This window comes from Ranitomeya imitator, chromosome 5 (genome assembly GCF_032444005.1).
Source record: "Ranitomeya imitator isolate aRanImi1 chromosome 5, aRanImi1.pri, whole genome shotgun sequence".
Lineage (NCBI taxonomy): Eukaryota > Metazoa > Chordata > Amphibia > Anura > Dendrobatidae > Ranitomeya > Ranitomeya imitator.
The window spans coordinates 684,888,962-684,909,268 of record NC_091286.1 but is presented as its reverse complement, the minus strand read 5'-3'; the positions used below and the strand labels follow the sequence as shown (position 1 = coordinate 684,909,268).

The window sequence follows — 20,307 nt, the reverse complement described above, 5'->3', positions numbered from 1 at the left end:
TCCGATTTTTACAATCCTTTCTAAACACACTGTAACCCTGTAAGTTAACTGCCCAGTCATAGCTTTCATCTAACCATGTCTCGGTTATTCCCACTATGTCAAAGTTACCTGTAGATATTTCTGCTTCTAGTTCTTCCATCTTGTTTGTCAGGCTTCTGGCGTTTGCGAGCATGCAGTTTAGAGGATTTTGTTTTGTTCCAATCTCCTCACTGTGGATTGTTTTAGAAATGTTCTTACCTCCCTTCTGAGTATGTTTTCCTGGATCTTCTTTGTTCAAGTCTAATGTTTTTCTTCCCGTCCCCTCTTCTTCTAGTTTAACGCCCTCCTGATGAGTGTAGCGAGTCTTCTGGCGAATGTGTGTTTCCCAGGTTTGTTGAGGTGTAGTCCGTCTCTGGCGAGGAGTCCATCGTACAAGTAATTCACACCGTGGTCCTGGAATCCAAATCCTTGTTGTCTGCACCATCGTCTTAGCCAGTTGTTTGCATCAAGGATCCTGTTCCATCTCCTGGTGCCATGCCCGTCTACTGGAAGGATAGAAGAAAAAACTACCTGTGCATCCAGTTCCTTTACTTTCTTCCCCAACTCTTCAAAGTCTTTGCAGATTGTCGGTAGGTCCTTCCTTGCAGTGTCATTGGTGCCAACATGTATCAGAAGAAATGGGTGGACGTCCTTGGAGTTGAAGAGCTTTGGTATCCTATCGGTCACATCCTTGATCATCGCACCTGGAAGGCAGCATACTTCTCTTGCAGTTATGTCCGGTCTGCAGATGGCTGCTTCGGTGCCTCTCAGTAGTGAGTCTCCCACCACCACCACTCTTCGTTGCTTCTTGGCTGTACTTTTTGCTGTCACTTGTTGCTGTGTGCCCTTTTCTTTTTTGCTTGCTGGTATTGCTTCATCCTTAGGTGTGCCATCTTCATCCTCTACAAAGATTTGATATCGGTTCTTCAGTTGTGTGGTTGGTGATTTCTCCATGGTCTTCTTGCTTCTTTTGGTCACATGCTTCCACTCATCTGCTTTTGGAGGTTCTCTGACACTTTTTTCACCTTCTGTGACCAGTAGAGATGCTTCTGTTCTGTCTAGAAAGTCTTCATTCTCTTTGATGAGTTTCAAAGTTGCTATTCTTTCTTCCAGACCCCGCACCTTTTCTTCTAAAAGGGCCACTAGTCTACACTTCTGATAGGTGAAATTTGATTCTTCTTCTGGTCGATCTGTGAACATGTAGCACATGCTGCAGCTCACCATGTAGGTTGTCACATCTGCTATGTTGCTCCTAGATCCTGCTGACTTGCTGTGTGTTTTCCTTCTTGTGTAATCTACTCAGCCATACTTTCTTGCATTAATGTCCTACAGGCAAAAATTCGGCGCGCGGTTTGGTGATTCTTTACAAGCAGCTGGTCCCGGCTGTACCCAACGATCTTCTAGCTTAGGGAGACTCTTCGCTTTTCCCAGAAGGCACCTGGAATATGCAAATTAGCCTCCTCAAGCTTGAATCCCTGGTCTGGTGATGCTTTCCAAGCAGCTGGTCCCGGCTGTACCCAACGATCTTCTAGCTTAGGGAGACTCTTCGCTTTTCCCAGAAGGCACCTGGAATATGCAAATTAGCCTCCTCAAGCTTGAATCCCTGGTCTGGTGATTCTTTCCAAGCAGCTAGTCCCGGCTGTACCCAACGATCTTCTAGCTTAGGGAGACTCTTCGCTTTTCCCAGAAGGCACCTGGAATATGCAAATTAGCCTCCTCAAGCTTGAATCACTGGTCTGGTGATTCTTTCCAAGCAGCTGGTCCCGGCTGTACCCAACGATCTTCTAGCTTAGGGAGACTCTTCGCTTTTCCCAGAAGGCACCTGGAATATGCAAATTAGCCTCCTCAAGCTTGAATCCCTGGTCTGGTGATTCTTTCCAAGCAGCTGGTCCCGGCTGTACCCAACGATCTTCTAGCTTAGGGAGACTCTTCGCTTTTCCCAGAAGGCACCTGGAATATGCAAATTAGCCTCCTCAAGCTTGAATCCCTGGTTTGGTGATTCTTTCCAAGCAGCTGGTCCCGGCTGTACCCAACGATCTTCTAGCTTAGGGAGACTCTTCGCTTTTCCCAGAAGGCACCTGGAATATGCAAATTAGCCTCCTCAAGCTTGAATCCCTGGTTTGGTGATTCTTTCCAAGCAGCTGGTCCCGGCTGTACCCAACGATCTTCTAGCTTAGGGAGACTCTTCGCTTTTCCCAGAAGGCACCTGGAATATGCAAATTAGCCTCCTCAAGCTTGAATCCCTGGTTTGGTGATTCTTTCCAAGCAGCTGGTCCCGGCTGTACCCAACGATCTTCTAGCTTAGGGAGACTCTTCGCTTTTCCCAGAAGGCACCTGGAATATGCAAATTAGCCTCCTCAAGCTTGAATCCCTGGTTTGGTGATTCTTTCCAAGCAGCTGGTCCCGGCTGTACCCAACGATCTTCTAGCTTAGGGAGACTCTTCGCTTTTCCCAGAAGGCACCTGGAATATGCAAATTAGCCTCCTCAAGCTTGAATCCCTGGTTTGGTGATTCTTTCCAAGCAGCTGGTCCCGGCTGTACCCAACGATCTTCTAGCTTAGGGAGACTCTTCGCTTTTCCCAGAAGGCACCTGGAATATGCAAATTAGCCTCCTCAAGCTTGAATCCCTGGTTTGGTGATTCTTTCCAAGCAGCTGGTCCCGGCTGTACCCAACGATCTTCTAGCTTAGGGAGACTCTTCGCTTTTCCCAGAAGGCACCTGGAATATGCAAATTAGCCTCCTCAAGCTTGAATCCCTGGTTTGGTGATTCTTTCCAAGCAGCTGGTCCCGGCTGTACCCAACGATCTTCTAGCTTAGGGAGACTCTTCGCTTTTCCCAGAAGGCACCTGGAATATGCAAATTAGCCTCCTCAAGCTTGAATCCCTGGTTTGGTGATTCTTTCCAAGCAGCTGGTCCCGGCTGTACCCAACGATCTTCTAGCTTAGGGAGACTCTTCGCTTTTCCCAGAAGGCACCTGGAATATGCAAATTAGCCTCCTCAAGCTTGAATCCCTGGTTTGGTGATTCTTTCCAAGCAGCTGGTCCCGGCTGTACCCAACGATCTTCTAGCTTAGGGAGACTCTTCGCTTTTCCCAGAAGGCACCTGAAATATGCAAATTAGCCTCCTCAAGCTTGAATCCCTGGTTTGGTGATTCTTTCCAAGCAGCTGGTCCCGGCTGTACCCAACGATCTTCTAGCTTAGGGAGACTCTTCGCTTTTCCCAGAAGGCACCTGGAATATGCAAATTAGCCTCCTCAAGCTTGAATCCCTGGTTTGGTGATTCTTTACAAGCAGCTGGTCCCGGCTGTACCCAACGATCTTCTAGCTTAGGGAGACTCTTCGCTTTTCCCAGAAGGCACCTGGAATATGCAAATTAGCCTCCTCAAGCTTGAATCCCTGGGGCTATTACTATGGGGAGGGTGACTGCTGTGACTACTGGGGGAAGATAGGGGGCTATTACTATGGGGAGAATGACTGCTGTGACTACTGGGGAGAGATAGGGGGCTATTACTATGGGGAGGGTGACTGCTGTGACTACTGGGGGGAGATAGGGGGTTATTACTATGGGGAGGGTGACTGCTGTGACTACTTGGGGGAGATAGGGGGTTATTACTATGGGGAGGGTGACTGCTGTGACTACTGGGGGGAGATAGGGGGTTATTACTATGGGGAGGGTGACTGCTGTGACTACTTGGGGGAGATAGGGGGTTATTACTATGGGGAGGGTGACTGCTGTGACTACTGGGGGGAGATAGGGGGCTATTACTATGGGGAGAGTTACTGCTGTGACTACTGGGGGAGAGGTCCGGTCAGAGAGGGTGGCTGGAGCAATCATGTCCGGTGCAGACAATCTTCTGGGAGTGAAACCCAGCAGTTCTCTTGTTTTCATAGTTTGCTACAATGTATCAGCGCAGATAAAATCTGAATATTCTCTTGTGTATCAGAAGTTGCAGAACTTTTCATAATTACCGTAGTTATTAAAGATCAGATAATATCGCAGCGAGGGCTCGGTCTCCATTTTGTGCTCCGTCCCTGACCTCCTCCATCAATGTGCGGAGCCTCCTGTAGTAATAATACGCTGTCCTACAGTCACACACTCGCTAATGGCTGATAACAGAGAGCAATAGACCACTTTACACAGTATTAAGGTTAGCATTTTGGTTATGCCTTTTGCCTGCACATAACTGATATCCTCGGTCTGCCTGTATATAACTGTATGTAGTCTGTGTGAAAGTGTTGACAGCGCCCCACGTGGGCCGGGTTCAGCCATTGACTCCTGTGTAATACCTGCGTCCTCCTCCAGGTGGTGCGAACAGAGAAGAACAGTCTGAACAATCGCTTCCTTCCCTGGGATGAGATCGAGACTGAAGCCGTGCTCTCCATCGACGACGACGCTCATCTCCGGCACGATGAGATAATGTTCGGCTTCCGGTAGGTTTTTTTTTTAATGTTTTATTTCTTCATGAGACCTGGTCTGTGTGTCACATTGTATCTACTCACATTATAAATGCTATAGTAATCTTATATTCTACTCCAGAGCTGCACTCACTATTCTGCTGGTGCAGTCACTGTGTACATACATTACATTACTGATCCTGAGTTACCTCCAGTATTATATTCCAGAGCTGCACTCACTATTCTGCTGGTGCAGTCACTACGTACATACATTACATTACTGATCCTGAGTTACCTCCTGTATTATATTCCAGAGCTGCACTCACTATTCTGCTGGTGCAGTCACTGTGTACATACATTACATTACTGATCCTGAGTTACCTCCTGTATTATATTCCAGAGCTGCACTCACTATTCTGCTGGTGCAGTCACTGTGTACATACATTACATTACTGATCCTGAGTTACATCCTGTATTATACCCCAGAGCTGCACTCACTATTCTGCTGGTGCAGTCACTGTGTACATACATTACATTACTGATCCTGAGTTACATCCTGTATTATACTCCAGAGCTGCACTCACTATTCTGCTGGTGCAGTCACTGTGTACATACATTATATTACTGATCCTGAGTTACATCCTGTATTATACCCCAGAGCTGCACTCACTATTCTGCTGGTGCAGTCACTGTGTACATACATTACATTACTGATCCTGAGTTACATCCTGTATTATACCCCAGAGCTGCACTCACTATTCTGCTGGTGCAGTCACTGTGTATATACATTACTGATCCGGAGTTACATCCTGTATTATACCCCAGAGCTGCACTCCCTATTCTGCTGGTGCGGTCACTGTGTACATACATTACATTACTGATCCTGAGTTACATCCTGTATTATACCCCAGAGCTGCACTCACTATTCTGCTGGTGCAGTCACTGTGTACATACATTACATTACTGATCCTGAGTTACATCCTGTATTATACCCCAGAGCTGCACTCACTATTCTGCTGGTGCAGTCACTGTGTATATACATTACTGATCCGGAGTTACATCCTGTATTATACCCCAGAGCTGCACTCCCTATTCTGCTGGTGCGGTCACTGTGTACATACAGGATGTAACTCAGGATCAGTAATGTAATGTATGTACACAGTGACTGCACCAGCAGAATAGTGAGTGCAGCTCTGGGGTATAATACAGGATGTAACTCAGGATCAGTAATGTAATGTATGTACACAGTGACTGCACCAGCAGAATAGTGAGTGCAGCTCTGGGGTATAATACAGGATGTAACTCAGGATCAGTAATGTAATGTATGTACACAGTGACTGCACCAGCAGAATAGTGAGTGCAGCTCTGGGGTATAATACAGGATGTAACTCAGGATCAGTAATGTAATGTATTATGCCCCAGAGCTGCACTCACTATTCTGCTGGTGCGGTCACTGTGTACATACATTGGTGCAGTCACCAGGGATTTAGGATTGTCGCATCTCTCCTTTCTGACTGCTGGCGTTCTGCAGTGAGGACCCCCGTGTGGACCCTGTATACCATGTGTTCCGTTCTCAGTGACCTGTCAGGGACTTCTTCCTGATAATTCCCTGACTCATTCCGACCTCCCCACTAGCCTCGCACTGAGACCCTGTACCGCCCTCTGGTGGTGAAGCCTCAGCAGTGCAGCCATAACGGAGATGTACCATGCACGTGTCTGCGGAGCGCTGCTCAGCGCCAGGTTTCCAGAGTTCCCCTGTTGAAATTACCCTGAGCTATAAAATCTTATTGCCAGCGCTGCGTGGGAGACATAAACATGGCGGGGCCGTGTCGTAACTGTCAGCTGGGGGCGAGAGTAAAAGATATTGTGTAAGCAGCGGGGAGCAGGAGGGATCGGAGCTGCGCACACACCCGGGGGTGGGGGGTGGGGGAGCACGTTTTTGAAGCTTCGGTGCATTTTCTTTTTAACCGCAGCCTGTCGGCTTACTTTGCATTATTGTGTAATTTTTTTGGCCACTCAAATGAACGGTAATAACGTGTCAAAAATGCACTGCTGCAGAAAAATATACCGCAAAGACGCTACGTGTTAATATGGCTTTATAGTGACTTCCAGGATTAAAGAACAATCTATTGTCAGGCTATATTGGGTTCCACATGGGGTCAGGATGGATGAGCGAGGAGGCAGGGACCACACGGCTCCTCCGGGTGCTCAGCGCACTTTCATTACCACTGTCCATAGACTGTGACCTGCGAGGACATCGCTGTAAACCAAGTGTTCATGTTTCCTTGTATTCACCTTGTTGCTAGGCCCAAATACACAAGATGGCTGTCTGCTGAACATTCATTTGTCTCGCTGCCATCTACACCTTCTCCCCCATAAATAGGAAAATCAGCGAAGGGCGCAGTGTATAAGCACGGAGGGAAGAAGAGGTCACCGCGAGGGAGAAAGGGGAAGGAAGGGTCGCTGCGTGGGAGAAAGGGGAAGGAAGGAAAGGTCGCTGCGTAGGAGTAAGGGGAAGGAAGGAAGGGTCGCTGCGTAGGAGTAAGGGGAAGGAAGGAATGGTCGCTGCATGGGAGAAAGGGCAAGGAAGGGTCGCTGTGTGGGAGAAAGGGGAAGGAAGGGTTGCTGCGTGGGAGAAAGGGGAAGGAAGGGTTGTTGCGTGGGAGAAAGGGGAAGGAAGGGTTGCTGCGTGGGAGAAAGGGGAAGGAAGGGTTGCTGCGTGGGAGAAATGGGAAGGAAGGGTTGCTGCGTGGGAGAAAGGGGAAGGAAGGGTTGCTGCGTGGGAGAAAGGGGAAGGAAGGGTTGCTGCGTGGGAGAAAGGGGAAGGAAGAAAGGGTCGCTGCGTGGGAAAAAGGGGAAGGAAGGGTCGCTGCGTGGGAAAAAGGGGAAGGAAGGGTCGCTGCGTGGGAAAAAGGGGAAGGAAGGGTCGCTGCGTGGGAAAAAGGGAAGGAAGGGTCGCTGCGTGGGAAAAAGGGGAAGGAAGGAAGGGTCGCTGCGTGGGAGAAAGGGGAAGGAGGAGTCGCCACATGGGAGAAGGGAAGGAAGGGTCCGCCACGTGGGAAAAAGTGGATGGAGGGGTCGCCGCGTGGGAGAAAGGGGTAGAAGGGGTCACCGCGTGGGGAAAAGGGGAAGGAGGGAGGGGTTGCCGCGTGGGAGAAAGGAGCAAGTGGTTGCCGCGTGGGAGAAAGGAGCAAGGGGTTGCCATGTGGGAGAAAGGGGAAGGAAGGGGGAGGGGTCGGCCCTGGGATAGAAAAGAGCAAGGAAGGAGGAGTCGCCGCAGCCGGGAAAGAAAAGGGGAAGGAAGGAGGAGTTGCCTTGTGGGAGAAATGGGAAGGAAGGCGGGAGGGGTCGCCGCGTGCGGGAAAGGAGGGAGGGATCGTCACATGGGAGGAAGGGGGAGAGGTCGCCGCCGGGAAAGAAAAGGGGAAGGAGTCGCCGCCGTGTGGGAGAAAGGGGAAGGAAGGAGGGGTCGCCACCGGGAAAGAAAAGGGGAAGGAAGGAGGGGTCGCCACCGGGAAAGAAAAGGGGAAGGAAGGAGGAGTCGCCGCCGCCGCCAGGAAAGAAAAGGGGAAGGAAGGAGGAACGCTCCTTATTAGGCAGGGAAGGCGGGCGCCCTCTATTGTCACCAGTTATGGTGGTGGGTAAATCACTGGTGGTTCTCTTGGTAGGGTCTGGAGAGAGGCTCGGGACCGCATCGTTGGCTTTCCTGGTCGCTATCATGCCTGGGACGTCCCTCACCAGTCGTGGCTCTACAACTCCAACTACTCGTGCGAGCTGTCCATGGTGCTGACCGGAGCCGCCTTCTTCCACAAGGTACGGGTGGGATTCTTATGACTCTCTAACTTATGGGCTTCGGGATAAGACCCCTGCAGACATCTCCAGCTCTTCTGGTGCCGCCTCACATCTTTGGGGGCGCGGGTCTGATCTTCTATAAAGCTGCTGACTGTATGTCTTCTACCCCTTTAGTACTACGCCTATCTCTACTCATATGTGATGCCACAAGCTATCCGGGACATGGTGGACGAGTATATTAACTGCGAGGACATCGCCATGAACTTCCTAGTTTCTCACATCACCAGGAAACCTCCTATCAAGGTGAGTGCGGGGGGTCCGCAGCCTCCATCGTGATCTGTTTGTGCCGCCTGGTAACAGCTCCCTAGTGCACGTAAATACTCTGTAATTGACTGCAGCATCGGATGCCGGGCCGGTGTCCAGGTCTGAGCCGGGGGAGGAGGCAGCTCCCGCACTGGCCGCCTGGGATTGTTTATTCATCGAGCTGCAAAACCGCCGCGTCATTACTTCTCCTAATGGAAGTGACATCCCAACATTGTCAACCCGAGGCGGTATTAACGGTCACACTTGCGCATGATGAGATCGTGGTTCTGCTTAGATTATACTGTAGTCACCTCCAGAGCTGCGTTAAACATCCTTCTGACCTCCAATTACTGCTAAGGCTGCAAGTTCTGTGAGAGACGTGCGTTTCCTGCCAAACCACAACTCCCGTACTCCCGTTATTCCCTGCCTGGGGAATCGCCCTCGTTTAATGAGTCATTAAAAGTTTTGCAATGTCCCCGCTTCGTGTTCTTCACGCCGACCATCATGAATGGTGCGCCGGATCCTGAAGTCTGATAATCCGGAATTTGACGGCAAATACAAGTAATAAAATTAACCCTTGTGCCCGTTTCGCCCTGTTTCAGGTGACGTCTCGCTGGACCTTCCGCTGCCCCGGCTGCCCGCAGGCTCTCTCCCACGACGACTCGCACTTCCACGAACGCCACAAATGCATAAACTTCTTCGTGAAGGTGTACGGATACATGCCGCTGTTATACACCCAGTTCCGCGTGGACTCGGTTCTCTTCAAGACTCGGCTTCCACACGACAAGACGAAATGCTTCAAGTTCATTTGAAGACGTCGATCCCGGAAAAAAAAAAAAAATCACTTGGTACGAAGCGGGGGGGAAGACAGAGAGGCGTCTTCCCAACGTCTCGACTCCTAGACGATTGCCTCAAGTGTTCTATAGTCTAAAACTCAAAAAAGTTGATGAATTACTGGATGATATGTACTCTAGAAAAGGAGACGACGGTCCTTTATTTTTTTTTTTTTTATATATATATTTTTTTTTTTTTCTGTAAATTTTTAAAATTATTTTTTCTTTTTTTTTTTCTTTTTTGGGCCACAGATGATTTTATCCGACTTATCCTAGAAAAGCAAATCGAGTCATCTTAACTCTTTAGACAAGAAAAAAAGTTACTCTAAACCCTTTTCCTCCCCAAATGTTTTTTTTTTTTTAATAAAAACTAAATGATGAAATAATCGCTACGACGAAACGAGCAGAGACTTTGCCGCCGCTCGGGCAACTTTAGAGATCGCACAAAACTGCCAACCTGACGACGATGCTCGACCCTCCAGACCCCGACCGTCGCCCCCTTCGCCCACAGCTTCGGTCTTACGACGCCCCAATAAAGCACAGAAGAAGGAGAATCGCCGCTTCGTACTTCTCAGACTCACGTTTGTACATTTAATAAATTGCTGTACAGCTCGACAGACGATGTAGACAATGTCATTGGAACATTTTGGGATTTTTTTTATTTTTTTTTGGTGGAGGAGATGGGCGACTTTAAGTGTTTACAGTCCTAGACGTTGGTAATGATTGCGGGGGTAAATCATGATTTGGGTCAAAAGACATTTGAGCAGACTGTAAGAGTGAACCCATCCTCGCTCGCAGGTACAATTTATGTGCTGGTATTAAAGGAAAAATCTTTTTTTTTTATTATTATTTTTTTTTTTAGGATTAGCAATTTAGTCTCAACCTGTGGTAATTATCATTTCTATTAATTTTATTATTTTTACGCACAACAAACTTAAAGTTGGAATAAAAATCGTTGGTGAACACTGAAATTTTCATGAAAAAAAAAAAAAATGGTTACAGAGCGCCCTTCCTGTTTTTATTTTAAGTCCAATTTCTCGGTATTATTCTTCTATGTGTAGAAGTCGAGATCAATCTGTGCAAAATGTATTAAAGTGCTAAATATGTGGTCGAGACCGAGCACAATCTGTGAAGCAATGTGGCGACTGCTCAAACTGGGAGTAGTTATTTTGGGAGTTGAATAAAAAGGGAAACAGATGTTATGAGACATTTTTGGTTTGGTAAAGACTCAACTCTGCAAACTGTTGCATGCTTTCCACCCTGTGCAGTCTGTGTGATCTGCCCTTTCAGAAGACTTGGATGCTTTCCTTCCTCTCCACACTCTGATGTGCATTGTAACTTATCATTTTTTTTTTATACAGCCTGTGTGATCTGCCCTTCCAGAAGACTTAGATGCTTTCCTTCCTCTCCACATTCTGATCTGCATTGTAACTTCTCATTTTTTTTATACAGCTTGTGTGATCTGCCCTTCCAGAAGACTTAGATGCTTTCCTTTCCTAACACCGATCTGCATTGTAACGTTTTTTTTTTTGTATCTATCTATCTATCACCGAGACAAGGGAGAGCAGAAAACGCTTTCAGTGCCAGGTCCTGTGACTGATTTGCAGATCAACTAGTTAGTAGATGGATTTGCACAGTCTGCAGCAGCAGAAAAGTAAGAATTTAACAAAGACTTTGCATTATGTCTGCTTTCCCCCTGATCTGTACTCGGTACAGCCTGTGTGAGCTGCTCTTCCTGCAGACTTAGATGCTTTTCTTCCTCTCCACACTCTGATCTGCACTATATAATCGCATCGCCATCTCTTGTCGCTTTTCAGGACCTCGGTCCAGTAGTCAGGTCCGTAGTGTATGGCCACTGGACAGGAGCCCACAAACCTCCTCCTATGACCCTGCATCCTCCTTCTACCTCCCTGCATCCCCCGCTCCTCTTGATTTGTCTTGCCAGGCTGGCTAACTTTGACGATTGGCACAGAATATTGACCTGACCGCTGGACCAGGGTCCTGTATCGCTCATCTCGCCTCTATTGTGTGATGCTCCTATCCTGAAGACTTAGTTGCTTTCTTCCTCTCCACACTCTGATCTGCAATGTAACACGGAGACAGATCCAAGAGCAGGCGAGCTGATAGAATTTTTGTTGCTGTTGTAGCCAAATGGTGAGTTTCTCTAGTCACCTTCCACGACGGCATACGGAGGTTGCCTCTTTGCCCTAATGGGGAACAGGAAATGGAGAGGCTAAAAGGCCCTCCCACCTCCCTCTCACCAGTCTTTCCTGTTCCCCATGGGACAGGATAGGTTTACTGCGTATGCGGTAGTGGCCGGTAACTACTGCTGCACAGGCTCTGCCTAAATGTAACCGGGCAGCATGGGGTCGTATCTCACCTCCTCTCGTTATGCTGCTCCCGTCGCGCCGCGGTGTCCTCGGGACCTGGTCCTAGCCTTCCCGCGCCCCCGTGAGGGCAAAGCAGGCTAGAGTTTCCATCCGGAGTCCTCCTGGAGCTCTCAGGTTTCCTCTCCTCCACATGCCGCTGGCGACCCGGAAGTGATCACGTGCGTCACTTCCGGTCCTTTCTGCGCTCCCTGGAGGCACTTCCGCCGGCGGTATCTCGTGCAGGACGGCGTCCTCCACCCTGGACCATGGAGGGGAGGAGGATTTTTCGAATCGCTGGGGGCAGGGATATGCCATAATGCATAAAACCTGCCAGAAGACATCGCAGGTAAGACTATCCTGACATGGAGAGCAGTACCTGCCCTGCGCTTACAGAGCCCAGTGCTGCCCCTGCCACAGAAAGTGCCGCAGGGACAGGGGGTCCTTAGTGACTTGGGGGTATTATTAGTATGACTCTCTCTCCCCTCTCATTGCAGGGAGAAAAGTCTACCCCCAAAACTACTACTAAAAAGAAGTGTGCCATCTGTAACATTAAGCTGCCACCATTATGGGAGAAGAAACTCTGCAGGACCTGTACTGACAAGATTGTCAGGGCAGAGCAACCTTCTTTACTGGAAGAAATCCGCTCTTTGGTCAAACAAGAGGTGCAATCCTCCCTAGCGGCCTTTCCCCCTCCACCCCTCTCTCCAGCCAAAAAAAGGAAGATCCAGGAGGAGGATTCTGAGTCTGAATCGGACCTCTCCTATGCCTCATCCTCGGGGTCGACGGGAGGAACCTACGTCCCCTATATCTGCTGAAGCTAGAAAGTATCTTTTCTCTTCAGAATGGGTTGAGGATCCAGTAGCTGCCGTTCGCAGTACTATGGGGCTGGAGGAAGAGCCAGAGCCACAGTCCATACAGGACCAGATGTTTGGCGGTATATCTAAGGGTAAACGGGTGGGGTTCCCGATCCACTCAAATATATCCGACATGATTGATCAAGAGTGGGAACTACCTGAAAAACGTCTCAGTACTCCATCCGAGATGAAGCATAGGTTCCCCCTAGAAGGGGATTTGACCAAATGGGATATCCCTAAAGTTGATTCGCAGGTGGCAAGAGTGGCTAAGAGAACGGCTCTTCCATTCGAAGACTCGCCTCAATTAAAAGACCCAATGGACAGAAAAATAGAAAGTCTGTTGAAAAAATCGTGGGAGACCTCCTCGGTAGCCCTCAAAGCCAATATTGCTTCAACTTGTGTTGCTAGAGCTCTTTTCCGTTGGATAGGCGAACCGGAATCACACATATCCCAGGGTACGTCTAGAGCTGAATTGTTGGAATCGCTACCCAGTCTCCTTAGAGCCACGGGCTTCCTAGCAGACTCTTCTATGGAGTCCATCAGAATTGCTGCTAAGTCCTTAGTTCAGACTAATTCGGCTAGAAGGGCGCTTTGGTTAAAAATGTGGTCCGGTGATATCACCTCCAAGGCCAAATTATGCGCCATACCATTTAAGGGTAACTATGTCTTCGGGCCTTCCCTGGATGACATCTTGGAAAAGGCAACCGATAAAAAGAAAGCCCTCCCAGAACAAAAACCTCCCAAAAAGAAGTTTTTTCGTCCCTTTCAGGGCCAAACCTCTCAGAGAGGGAAAGGCAAGTCCGGAAGGCGGGAGAAACATCCTTATCCCTCAGCAACAGCAGCAGCCGTCTCAACAAGAGAAGCAGTGACTTTGGGAGACTCTCAGAATTTATACTCCAGTGGCAAAAAATCACCAATTGCCCCTGGGTCCTCAAAGTCATCGAAGAGGGTCTTCTAATAGAATTCATTTCCTCTCCCCTACGGGGTCTAAAAATCACCTCCCTTCCCTCCGTAAAAGACCAGTCCATTCTAGAGTCGGGTCTCAGGACCCTAGAGATGTCAAATGTGATATCCCGGGTTCCGGAATCAGAGAGGGATCGGGGTCACTACTCTCGTCTATTTCTGGTTCCCAAACCATCGGGCGAGTCCCGTATTATTATAAATCTGAAGGGCCTCAACCGGCATGTCAAATACCGAAAATTCAAGATGGAATCAGTGGAAAAATGCGATTCCCTTGATAAGTCCACATTCCTTCGTGGCCACTATCGATTTGAAAGATGCGTACTTTCACATCCCCATTCATCAGAAACATCACCAGTACCTCAAGTTTGCAGTGCAGAAGGGACGTCGGATAGAGCACTATCAGTTCAACGTACTTCCCTTTGGGATCTCCTCTGCTCCAAGAGTATTTTCCAAAATAATGGGGGAAGTAGTCTCCTTCATCCGGAGGCAAGGCGTCTGTATAGTGCTGTATTTAGACGACCTTTTGTTAGTGGCTCCCACCAAACAATCTCTAGAGTCTCATGTATCAAAGACGCTCGATATTCTGACATCTCTGGGATGGGTGCCGAATTTAGAAAAATCTCACCTACGACCCTCCGAATGCCGGAAATTCCTGGGAGTTCTTCTGGACTCTGCAAGACAAATGTCCTTCCTCCCATTGGAACATCGTCTGACCCTACTATCAAAAGTCAAGATGTTCAGAGACACCAGATCCCCTACAATCAGAGAAGGCATGTCTCTGCTAGGATCGATGACAGCTTGCATCCAATCGGTACCATGGGCCCAAGCCCATTCCAGGATTCTTCAGGCACATTTCCTGCAGAATTGGAACGGTCAGCCCAGTTCTTTGAACAGGAGGTTGTACACACCGGGCCGTGTCAAGGCCTCTCTGGCGTGGTGGATGACTCCGAAAAATTTACAAAAAGGAGTCAGTTGGACTCAGGTTCCTCTGATGCCAGCAAAAGAGGCTGGGGGGCCATGATAAATCGCACCCCTTTCCAAGGGCTCTGGGACCAATCGACAAGCAGGAAGTCATCCAACTACAGAGAACTAAAAGCTGTAGAAGAAACCCTTCTGATAGGGGGTCATCTTATCAAGGGACATCATGTTCGAATATATTCGGACAATGTGACCACGGTGGCTCACATCAGACATCAGGGCAGTTCAAAAAACAACAACCTGAAGAACATATCTGCCCGAATATGTTCCTGGGCAGAAAGATATCTGTTATCCCTGACGGCAGTTCACCTGAAAGGCTCATCCAACACTCAGGCGGATTATCTAAGCCGTCAGGACATACATCCCGGAGAATGGCGTTTGAGCAACCGAGGTTTTGAGATGCTGGTGAACAAATGGGGTCTTCCAGAAATCGACGGAGCAAATCTGCAGGGCAGCCACATGGTCTTCGTTGCGTACTTTCTCCAGACAGTACAGACTAGATGTAATGCCCAACAAGGATTTAGCCTTCGGCCGGAAAGTTCTCCAGGCCGTTGTCCCTCACTAGCGCCAAAATTAGTTGGTATTCCTCCGTATGCCGTCGTGGAAGGTGACTAGAGAAAATAGAATTATTCTTACCGTTAATTCGGTTTCTAGGAACCTTCCACGACGGCGCTAGTTACCTCCCTATACTCCTGGATTTTAATCTGGGATTCAAGGTAAACCGGTGCTATGGTTTTCAGTTATAAGTCACTGGTGAGAGGGAGGTGGGAGGGCCTTTTAACCTCTCCATTTCACCTCCGTATGCCGTCGTGGAAGGTTCCTAGAAACCGAATTAACGGTAAGAATAATTCTATTTTTTAATGCAGACTATTTAAAAAAAAATTGCATCATTTTGCATTTAAAGAAACAGAAGAAGAATCCCAAAGCCATTGGAATTGTAAGTGCTGATAAATGATGAAGGAATCTGCTGCAAGATGCCTCTTTATATAGTGTCCACCTAGCAAGCCGCTGGGTCACCTTACTAGAGGGATAAATACAAGCTGATTAATCTTCTACGGCTCCGTTTTTCCAATTGTAAAATGCCAAATCCCCTACATAGACCTAAAGTTAAAACCTAACTACCAGCTGTTACCACTAGAGGGAGCTCACTGCATTCTGTTATACATTGAGCTCGGCAATGCATTAGCTCCCTCTAGTGGTGGCTGCCGGTAGTCAACATGTTCGCATTTGACTGTATAAAGTTATCCTTGAGACCGGGTGTCCCCTTTAACAGATCTGTCAACAGCGGCTTTTTTTTTTTTTTATTTTAAATTTTATGGAGCATGAGACAACCCCATTAAGGTATAAATAAATCCATGGTACCTTGTGGCGGTCTGTGCCTCTATATAGGAAGATATTACAGCCTGACACTGTAAGGCGTACTGGCCCTTTAAGGCTCTGCCTGTACTGTTTTGTTTCAGGACTTACGTGAACATGAACCAGTCCGTAGACGGCAATAAAGGCGCTCCAGTAATTGGCAGCGCAGATATCGGCCTGATACATTTGCAAACCAAAAAAAGAAAAGCAAAGCCGATCGGTGGTTTAATAGGTGGGAAAGCGTCTGAATGTTTAATTGTCTCCCTCCATTGATTTTATATCCGCAGTAAAAATTCCGAAGCAGAGAAAATTGCCAGCGACTCCTGCGGGAAAGAAAACTAGAAAAAGGCGAATTTAGGAGAATCAGAAACTTCATCAAACAGGAAACTTTTTTACCTTTTGTTTTATCCTTATAAATAAGATTCTTTGCCTCCAATGAAATGCGAGCAAACGGTCTATATCAAATCTATAGTTATGGTCGGGTATAATGGGAGTTTTGTCACAGCTGTAGAGACATGTCGAAATGTATTAAAGGCAGAAAAGTCACCACCGCTCTGTTGACCCCATAACAGCAGAGTCCAGACCTCAGCTCAAACACTGCGCCACCCGATGGGAGCGTCATGGCCGAGCAGATGCATGCAGCCGTACATCACCAAGCACAATGCCGAGCGTCGGATGGAGTGGTGTAAAGCCGACACCACCGGACTCTAGAGGAGACGTGTTCTGTGCAGTGACATATCATACTTCTTTATCGGAGTCTGGGTTCGGTGAATCCAAGATGTTACCCCGACTGCATTGTGCCCCCTGTACAGATGGTGGAGGGGGATAATGCTATGGGCTATTATCAGGGGTCGGCATTGGGCCGTTATCAGGGGTCAGAATTGAGCCCTTTAGCTCCTCAGCTCAAACACTGCACCACCCGATGGGGTCGGCATTGGGCCGTTATCAGGGGTCAGAATTGGGCCCTTTAGCTCCTCAGCTCAAACACTGCGCCACCCGATGGGAGCGTCATGGCCGAGCAGATGCATGCAGCCGTACATCACCAAGCACAATGCTGAGCGTCGGATGGAGTGGTGTAGGGGTCAGAATTGGGCCCTTTAGCTCCTCAGCTCAAACACTGCGCCACCCGATGGGGTCGGCATTGGGCCGTTATCAGGGGTCAGAATTGGGCCCTTTAGCTCCTCACCTCAAACACTGCGCCACCCGATGGGGTCGGTATTGGGCCGTTATCAGGGGTCAGAATTGGGCCCTTTAGCTCCTCAGCTCAAACACTGCGCCACCCGATGGGAGCGTCATGGCTGAGCAGATGCATGCAGCCGTACATCACCAAGCACAATGCTGAGCGTCGGATGGAGTGGTGTAAAGCCGACACCACCGGACTCTAGAGGAGACGTGTTCTGTGCAGTGACATATCATACTTCTTTATCGGACAATGGGTTCGGTGAATCCAGGAAGATGTTACCCCCTGACTGCATTGTGCCCCCTGTACAGATGGTGGAGGGGGATAATGCTATGGGCTATTATCAGGGGTCGGCATTGGGCCGTTATCAGGGGTCAGAATTGGGGCCTTTAGCTCCAGTGATGGAAATCGTAAACTTCAACACAAGAGATTGTGAACAATTGTAGCTTCAGCTTTGTGGGAACAGTTTGGGGAAGACCCTTATCTGTCCTCCATGTCTGTGCCCAGTGCACAAGGTCCATACAGCGAATCTATCCCCTCCGCTACTGATTGTCACAGTGTATCAGTGCACAGAAGCTTGAAGATGTGTTCACTTTGCAGGCGACTATCTAGTCTGCAGCCATTAGTAACAAACCCTCAGCTGTGAGAGTTAATCAGAATTTTAGTATCTGGGATTCCAAACAATGGATGTTGTAATTCACTGCGAGCAAGCAGAGTCGTCGCACACAGAAGAAGTGAAGCTCAGGAGCCGGATTCCTCAGCAGCAATTTTCTTTGTGACTTTTCTTTTTCTGTCTCCATTCTTGATGTTGTTCAAAATGGCGCATGCGGATGGTGAAATTTGGGTGAAATAAAAGCTCTGCGTGTTTGACTTCAACCTTTTAGCGCAAAAAGTAAAAAAAAAACAAAAAAAACAACTTAAAAATTCCTCAAAAAAGGACTGGAGAACATTTACGCAAAAACGACATATAAAGACTTCAAAGAAGGCGCAAATTACAAGAACGTGTCGCAAATCAAAAATATGTTAAAAAACACCAAAAACTAGAAAAAAAAATGATAATCGGATCCGAAGTCCTGAAGTTTTCACTTTCCTCCAGCAGCTACACAACGACGGGGGAGAATGACTCCTTGTTGTCGGCCTCCGGGGGGCGCCGTCTCTGGAAGCCGAGCGTTTATCCACACGCTGGGTACCCGCCGTTATGTGAAGATTACCGCCACCAGGCTGCGGCGTAATGGCGATGTCGCCGGTAATTGTGTGCCTGACCGGCCTGCTGCTCGTGTCTGGGGTAATGGCCGTCTGTAACTGCTGCTTTACTGAGATTCATCTGGTCTTACTCTAGTCACAGCCAAAGCTGCGTCCACAACTCCTGTGATTGCAATTTGCTTTTCTGCTGCAGGACGACCTCTCCTTGCCCTCGGACCTGCCCGGACTTTTACAGCAAGTTGAAGGGGTATTCCAGCCCAAGGCACGGCATCATTAGGATGTGATCAAAAGGGTCTGACCCTTAACACCCCCACTGGTCCTGATAATAGAAGGGAGAAAAAAAGAATTGCAGGACCTTGGGAACATTGCTAGTCAATGACTGCGCAAACCTGCCAGCCATCATCCCGCTGTACCCCCTACTCATAAGATACCATCACCGCTCTGTACCCTCTCCATCTGCCGGCCGTCATCCCGCTGTACCCTCTTCCTGAGCTGCTATCATCCCGCTGCAACCCCTCCTAAGCTGCCGTTACCCCGCTGTACCCTCTCCTAAGTGGCCATTATCCCGCTGTACCCCCTCCTCCTAAGCTGCCGTCACCCTGCTGTACCCTCTCCCTGAGCTGCCGTCACCCTGCTGTACCCTCTTCCTGAGCTGCCGTCATCCTGCTGTACCCCTTGCTCCTGAGCTGCCGTCATCTCGCTGTACCCCCTCCTGAGCTGCCGTCATCTCGCTGTACCCCCTCCTCCAGAGCTGCCGTCATCTCTGTACCCCATCCACCTGAGCTAGTCATCTTGCTGTACCCTCCTAAGCTGCCGTCATCCCGCTGTACCCCCTCCTCCAGAGCTGCCGTCATCTCTGTACCCCATCCTCCTGAGCTAGTCATCTTGCTGTACCGTAAGCTGCCGTCATCCCGCTGTACCCCCTCCTCCTAAGCTGCCGTCATCTCTGTACCCCCTCTTCCCGAGCTGCTGTCATCTCTCTGTACGCCCTCCCGAGCTGCCGTCGTCCTGCTGTACCCTCTTCCTTAGCTGCCGTCGTCTCCCTGTACCCCCTCCTCCTGAGCTGCCGTCATCCCGCTGTACCACCTCCTCCCGAGCTGCCGTCATCTCGCTGTACCCTCTCCTCCTGAGCTGCCGTCATCTCTGTACCCTCCTAAGCTGCAGTCATCCCGCTGTACCCCCTCCTCCCGAGCTGCCGTTATCACGCTGTACCCCCTCCTCCCGAGCTGCCGTCATCCAGCTGTACCCCCTCCTCCTGAGCTGCCGTCATCTCTCTGTACCCCCTCCTCCTGAGCTGCCGTCATCCAGCTGTACCCCCTCCTCCCGACATCCAGCTGTACCCCCTCCTGCTCCTGAGCTGCCGTCATCCAGCTGTACCCCCTCCTCCCGACATCCAGCTGTACCCCCTCCTGCTCCTGAGCTGCCGTCATCTCTCTGTACCCCCTCCTCCTGAGCTGCCGTCATCTCGCTGTACCCCCTCCTCCGAGCTTCCGTTATCCAGCTGTACCTCCTCCTCCTGAGCTGCCGTCATCCAGCTGTACCCCCTCCTCCTCCTGAGCTGCCGTCATCCAGCTGTACCCCCTCCTCCCGACATCCCGCTGTACCCCCTCATTCTCATGATCTGTGGTACTATATAAGTTCGGACCCGCACTGATCATAAGCAACCGTGCACACCGTCACTTTACGGGGTCAGAATCCTCTATAACTCAGCTGTCTGTCCAAGCGCAAAGCCGCAGCTTTGGATGTGACTGGAGTACAGACCAGATAAAGTCATTCCCCTCCACCCACAGTAAGAGCAGCAGATTCTGCGGTTCCCAGAGCTCCGGCTGCTAAAGAGGTGCTGGAATTAGGAATTAAAGGGGTGGTCTGGCTGCAACCACTCTGCGTTGGGTGGGGGCTGCTTTGTGCGCGCTTCCTGTCCATTGTATCACGTCTGTTATTGCAGGTCAGGTCTATTCCTGCAAGACAGAGCTGCAGTACCGCACACAACCTGTGGATAAAGGTGGCGCTATTTTAGGAAGAAAGCCGCCCTGCTGTGACCCCGAGTGTAAATGCGTACACTGA

At 49.3% G+C, this 20,307-nt stretch overlaps 1 protein-coding gene across 1 annotated transcript in view; it reads left to right on the top strand.

Annotated features, from left to right (window-relative positions):
* EXTL3 (exostosin like glycosyltransferase 3) overlaps window positions 1-10,537 on the top strand; it is a 61,248-nt gene extending 50,711 nt beyond the window's left edge. The window contains exons 3-6 of the mRNA XM_069728393.1: window positions 4,321-4,448; window positions 8,081-8,225; window positions 8,379-8,507; window positions 9,110-10,537. Of these exons, the coding sequence (XP_069584494.1) occupies window positions 4,321-4,448; window positions 8,081-8,225; window positions 8,379-8,507; window positions 9,110-9,319 (612 nt within the window). The 3' untranslated portion in view covers window positions 9,320-10,537. The remainder of the gene's footprint in view (window positions 1-4,320; window positions 4,449-8,080; window positions 8,226-8,378; window positions 8,508-9,109) is intronic.
* The last annotated feature ends 9,770 nt before the right edge of the window (window positions 10,538-20,307 follow it).